At 31.8% G+C, this 6,689-nt stretch overlaps 1 protein-coding gene across 2 annotated transcripts in view; it reads left to right on the forward strand.

Annotated features, from left to right (window-relative positions):
* LOC106465985 (M-phase inducer phosphatase 1-B-like) overlaps nt 1-6,689 on the forward strand; it is a 28,350-nt gene that overhangs the window by 7,255 nt on the left and 14,406 nt on the right. For both annotated transcript variants that reach the window (XM_013926235.2, XM_022393956.1), the window contains exons 4-7: nt 1,134-1,182; nt 1,981-2,059; nt 4,756-4,863; nt 5,563-5,658. In XM_013926235.2, coding sequence (XP_013781689.1) covers nt 1,134-1,182; nt 1,981-2,059; nt 4,756-4,863; nt 5,563-5,658 — 332 coding nt within the window. The remainder of the gene's footprint in view (nt 1-1,133; nt 1,183-1,980; nt 2,060-4,755; nt 4,864-5,562; nt 5,659-6,689) is intronic.

The following is a 6,689-nucleotide window of genomic DNA, read 5'->3' on the forward strand; positions in this document are numbered from 1 at the left end:
GGTAAGGTGTGAATTGGCTCCATAATTCCAAGTTCAGTTTGTTGCATTTTGTGCTTCTTCAAGTTGGAGTGAGGGTTTGTCCATTTAGGTGTTGCTTGCCTTCTCTTTGTAATTCTGGTGGCTCAACATGCAACATCCTGTAACTTTCAGGTTGGGTTCCCTTCATATCATATTCCTATTATACGATTATATCATATTGCAGGCCCCATGCCCTAGCCACTACACCTTTGATCTAGCTTTGCGTCCACAGCCCTATAATTCCAATGACGAGACGTGGAACCTCATTTGTGCAGATAGAGCCTGGACGATTCTCATGATAATGAACAATATTAACTCTGCAGCTAGTTGGCCTTTACTGCCCAAGTTTAGATTTCACTTTATCTGGGCAAAGAGCATACCAGTTCCAGAAGTAGTGCAGACCCCCACTAATATGCTTTATTATATCACAATTTTGCACACCTGTTTTTGTATGCATATGCTTTCTGTGTGGATCTTGCTCTCATTGGCCTCTCCACCTGGTCAATGTGGAATTCTAGCTAAAGTGTAGAGGAGTTAAGTGCTTTTTGGAAGTTTACATTTTCCTATACCATAAATATATTTCTGATATTGCTTACCTTCTCTCACACTATCCCACCCTTCCTTCCCACGATAGCTAGTGTTCAGGTCTGATAATTTTGCTAGTCTCGAAAATGTGAATACAAAAGAATAATGGGTAGCTTATATATGGATCGGGTATAGATGGCACATTAATGTAGGTGGAGAGAGATTAAAATCACTAGGGGTGATATAATGAGATATATAGACTGGAGCAAGCAATGTAGAATTCATACCAATGCTCAGACAGGCAAAGAGGAGGACCTTTTGTCGGGATAAAGCTAAAGTGTGAGAGGAGGTAAATATAATCAGAAATACATTTTCATTATAGGAGAATGTAAACTTTCAAATGCGATAATATGTGTAGTTTGAAGAGATCATAGAATTTTGTTTTGTAATAAATTTTTCAAAGAAAATGATTTATAGAATTGAATGCATTTTTGAAATCATTGTCTGACAAGTTATATAATATCAAGATTTTCTGAAAAGTTGAGAAACCTACTACAAATATTAAAAAAAAATATTCTTTTTTCCTTCAGATACTTCAGATTCTCCTTTAGCTGTGGATTCTCCTATGTTTCAAGAGAGGTAAAATGGTTTTTAGTTAACCAGTACATTTCAAATAATATTGGACCTGGGTGTTTAAATGAATATTAGTCCCAAAAGTTGAAAATAATGTCCTCTCTTTTATATTTATATTCTTTTTATTTCCCACAAAATTGTAATTTTTTTATGTGTGTCTGTGTGTGCGCATGTACTAGCAACTCTTGTGCTGGGATGTATAGGTATTGATGGTAACCATGCTTACAGGTGTGAGGAAAGTTGTCGTTTGTTGAATATGTTTAATATTATGGAAACAACTATACAGTTTCCATTTATAGGTTAGTTGACTTATATGGAAGTGAATATAGAAACTTGTTGCTGAAGAGGTAAGTTTTAACTTTAATGGTAGTGAAGCTACCCAGTTTTACCTGGGAAAAGTAAAGGTTTGGTAATTTGTCATGTTGATAAAGATAGTTTTTGTGAATCTGAGAAGGACCTTAGTCTTGTACTTCCTCTCCTAGAGAACGTCAGGTCATATTGGGTAATTGTTGATATGAAGACCTTGTGTTTTCTAACAACATAATAAGATATTCCATTGTCAAAAGCTTTTTCATTTCTATTGATTGATAAATAGTATTCTTAGTACAACTATTAATTTCTTAGTATTAGTATTTGTTAAATGTGGATTCCAATGTATACCTTAGTTAATTGGTCTTTCCATGTCATGCAATCTTTCAAGCCTGCAGTTCTAGTGCTAAAAACAGTGCATATTTAATTATCATTATTTGTAACAGGTTACTATTCAATAATGAAAACATTATCTATTTCTTTTACACTTTGCAGGGTTTTAAGAGATTTCAAAATTGACAGTTTTACTAGTTCTGGAAGACAGAGAGTACTAAAGAGAAGAAAGTCTCTCCCTGTAAGTAGTTTTATTAAGTGTTTGAGGAAGCATGTCACCATTACTTGACTTTTGTATTCAAAAACTTTTATATTAAATTTTTTATGTTCCAAACGATATGAGAAAATTTATAACATCAAAGGACAACCAGGGACCTTTTGATCCAGTTAGTCTGTCCTATTCACTAAATGAAAATAAATGCTAAAAACTCAAAGCCAACCCTTGTCATTAAAATATTTATTAAACTTCCATAAATTAACTGCATCTACTATGCTTGAAAGCAATCAATTCTAAAGGCTAACTATTATGTTAGAACAGTAAAGCTGTTTTAGCTGAATATGATTCATACTCTGCCCAAATGTATACTTGTGTCTCCTAGTTTTACCATTGTCAGTATTAAATACGAAAAAAGTTGATGCATCAACACTATCAATTCCTTTAACAATCTTAAACACCTCAATCAGATCCCTTCTAACTCTTCTTTTTTTCAAGAGAAAACAAATTCAGATATTTTAACCTATCTTTGTATGACAACCTTTCCATCCCATGTATCATCTTAGTGGCTCTTCTTTGAACCTTTTCCAACAATTCAATGTCCTTTCTTAGGTAAGGAGCTCAAGACTGAACACAGTATTCCAAATGTGGCCTAACCAGTTGCATATACAATGATATTATAACCTCTTTAGACTTCTATTCAATACAACCTAGTGACAGTGCATTGCTTGGATGGCTTAAGAGACTGATGTACCAGAACACCAAGATCTTTTTCTACCATAATACATTTAAGATCATTCCCATCAAAATTATCCTGATAATTCAAATTTTGATATCTCATGTGCATTACCTTGCATTTATTATAATGAAAGCCTTCTGCCATTTATTTGTCCAACTCTCCAAATAATCCAAATCCTTTTGTAAAGCAGTAGCAGCCTCCTCACAGCTAGCAACACCCAAAACTGTCATTAGGAAATATGCTGATAAAAAAAAAGAGTACTGAATGTGTGTATATATATATATATATTAGTTTAATAAGTAAAACATTTTACTTTTTGGTGAAATGCAAGACTGAAATAACAAATGTTTATTTATTTCTTTAATATAATTGAAGAAATATAACTATGGTTGCTATTTTTCTTTATTTACATATTTGCAGATGTTATGTGACAAAATTGTTGTGTTTGTGCAATTTATATTTAACTGAATTGTTTGAATATGACACATTTCTGTATAGTATAGACTGAAAATTTTTTCAGATAACCTCTGTTTGATTATATGATATATGTCTCACACTAGTAAGCTATAATGTGAACACACGGTTCATTAAAATTATGAAGGTTATAGTATAGACAGAATTATTGGGACACAATTTCTGTGTAATTGTAACAGTGTGCTGAGAACATTACAGTAAAACTAGTATGATTTTTATTTTGTCATTTTTCACTGGCCAGTTACTGGTTTACAGTTAGGTGTGTGCAGTTGCAAATAGATCTTTTATTTAGACTCTTATCTGTCTCCAAAAGATTGCTCACTGCTCACATATTTAGAATCATGAAATATTTACAGTTATAGTAAATAAGTTGCATTTAAATTCCTACAGTCCAGTGAGTTTTAAAGAAATCGTTAGACAAAAAAATGTTCAATAGTTAAATAATTAGCCTGTAAAAATATCTAATGTGTAGTGAAAAAAATTTTCAAGTTAGAAATAGAAGGACTAAATCTTACAATTTTTAGCTATGCATATTTACTTGGCAGTAAACATGTTAAGAGATAAGTAAGTTGATGAAACTTTTTGTTTTAACACTTTCAGTCTCATTTGTACAATGAGCAAAAGAACATATTACAACTAATACAGCCTATGTGTTTAGGCTCATTTTTTTTTTCAAAACTAAGAAGAACATTCAATTTATGCGGCAGATAGTTACTGTCAGTTAGGCGGCCCATCGGATATAAACAGTATACGTGTTGATTCAGATTCTTCAGGTTGTGGCTTCTTCAATAAATATAAAGTACAGTGTGGTTTGATGACATTTTTGTGGGCCTGGTGGTTAGGGTATTCGAATCAGAATCTAAAAGTCACAAATCCCCATCACCAAGCACGCTTGCTCTTTCAGATATGGGGGCATTATAATGTGATGGTGAATCCCACTATTCATTGATAAAAGAGTAGCCCAAGAGTTGATAGAAGGTGGTGTTGACTAACTGCCTTCCCTCTTTGTATCACTTCAAAATTAGGGATGGCTAGTGCAGATAACCCTTGTAGCTTTGCACAGAATGCAAAACAAAACAAACCAGACATTTGTGTTATTCTAGTGGATTTTTTTAGGCTAAGTATGATTAAGCTGTAAGATAGAATTCAGCCATTTAAACATATATATACTTACTATATGGTTTTGTAAGCTGGTATAAAAAGTGCACTGATTATAAATGATGTCCTGGTTTGTTTTTGAGGATTTTATCTGCCAGAAATTTGGACAATTTTAGAAGATTAAGTCAGTGGGAAATGTGCCACATTCTGTTAATTGTTACATATTTTAAATGTTACTTTGAAAAATGTGTTACATACACATGTTCAAGAGTTTGGAAATAGCACATGTAAAAAATATTACAAAGTTATTTTGCTTATGCCATTTTTGCTCATTTTACATGATTTAAATAAGTACACAGTCTTTGAGTTACTATTTTAAATGTTTATAATAACCCTAAACTTCCTGGTACAGGCTGAAAAACTACAGTCAACATTTACTAATCTACCTCGTTGTACACTTAATTTGGAAGAGTTTGCCTGTGAACCAAAATCCTCAGCATCCTCATCTTCCACAGAATTGGTAAGTTCTAATATGAAGAATTACCAACAGGTACTTATGGGAAAATTTTTTAATTTCATCTCATAACAAAAGAAATCTGTACAAAAGCTCCACATTTTAATTTTGGATCAAAGTTTAATCAATGGTATCTATACTTTTAATTTTCTTACTTGAATGTTAAGGTATAACTCAAATGCTGATTGCTGCTTTTTTGTTATTTGAGCCATAAATTATGTGTATTTTATCAAACTGAGCTGATATGTTTTTTGTTTTTTTCCTATAAGAGTGGTTGGTGTGGTTTACTATGAAAGTCTTTAGAATTGGACCATTGTTGTTGTTTTTTTTCATCTTCCTGGTAAATTTTTCAACTATACTGAAAATGTCTTCAGCCATTTACTTTTAAAGGCATGATTAAAGTACTTGCATAAAGATTGGGTAATGTAAGTATGGATATAAAGTGTCCGAATGATACATATTGTTGTGATGTATGAGACTGCATCAGTCACATAAATAAATGAATTTCATATGAACTGCTTGAGTAACATCATTTATGATGTGCTGGAATGATAGTATTTCAGCTATGGTGAAATGTATGAAAAACTAAACAGGACAGTAGGGTTAGACTAGACTGTTCATGAACAAGCATTGTATGATGTTGTCACTAAATATTTCGAATTAATACAGTGAGTTTTTTTATTTTTCTTTATATAACTGCCTCAGGGTCAGCCCTCTACCAGTTTTTCTTCCTCAAGTTCTCTGATTGCAAATGGTTATTGTGATGATGGTTTCTCTGAAGTTTCTGATACCATTGAAAATGTAAGTTGAATTTTGATGCTTTAAGATTGTTAATTGACACTAGCATTAACCAAATGTGACCTGACATAACTAAGATTGTGTTAAGTAGTCACCTTTAGAAAAAAAGTTTTTTACCTGCTCTAATATTTCTTGTTCATCAGTACAGTAGAATGTTTGTTCTGAATGTGTGGCAAAAGAAATCCATTTTTCGAGTGGTACAATCATAAAATGTGATACCATGTTCAAATATAAAAACAGTACAAAGGTTAAGCCCTAACATTCAGAGGCTTATACTTCTTATCAACTTTTAACTCTTTCAGCATGGGCTCAGTTCCTGGGACCGGCCTCATAACCATTTTGTACTTGTTATAGTTTTCATGATATAACTTTTAATTTAACGAAATTTGGCAGATTATCAGTAAACATTACAATGTTTTCATATGCAAAATATCTAATTATTTTATTAAGTCTTAAGGTTTGTAAAGCAATATTTCTCTCATGACTTTTTTTATTTTAGCATGTTGCCTATCCAACATGCAAAGTAATTTTCATTTTAAGATTAAAAATACTTTTATGCATCAGAAAATTTTCAAATTTCACATGTGAAATCTTTATAATGTCCACATAGTTATCAAATGTTTCTTAAGAAAAAACTTTATTTTATGTTATTTTCAGTAACAAATCTCTGTACGGGTTCAGAAGATTTGACTGATCTCATAATCACCATAAAAATTAGGAAATAAATATAAATTATGCCTTTTTTATTCTAGAATGACAACAAATTATAACATAAATGTTTAGACTAAATAGCTTAAATCTCATAACATTATACATTTATATTTTTATTATATTGACCTTTCAGCCATGCATGGCTAACAATACAGAAGTTACAATGAAGTGGCACATGTGCTCTTATGTTACCATATCCAACAATATATACACCTGGAAAAAAGTTAAGCACCCCCAAATATTTTTCAGGATTGCTTATTGAAAATAAGGTTTAATTTTCATGATGTTGAGCAATGTTCATAATTTCAAACATAATTAAAACG

This window comes from Limulus polyphemus, unplaced genomic scaffold (assembly GCF_000517525.1).
Source record: "Limulus polyphemus unplaced genomic scaffold, Limulus_polyphemus-2.1.2 Scaffold2114, whole genome shotgun sequence".
NCBI lineage: Eukaryota > Metazoa > Arthropoda > Merostomata > Xiphosura > Limulidae > Limulus > Limulus polyphemus.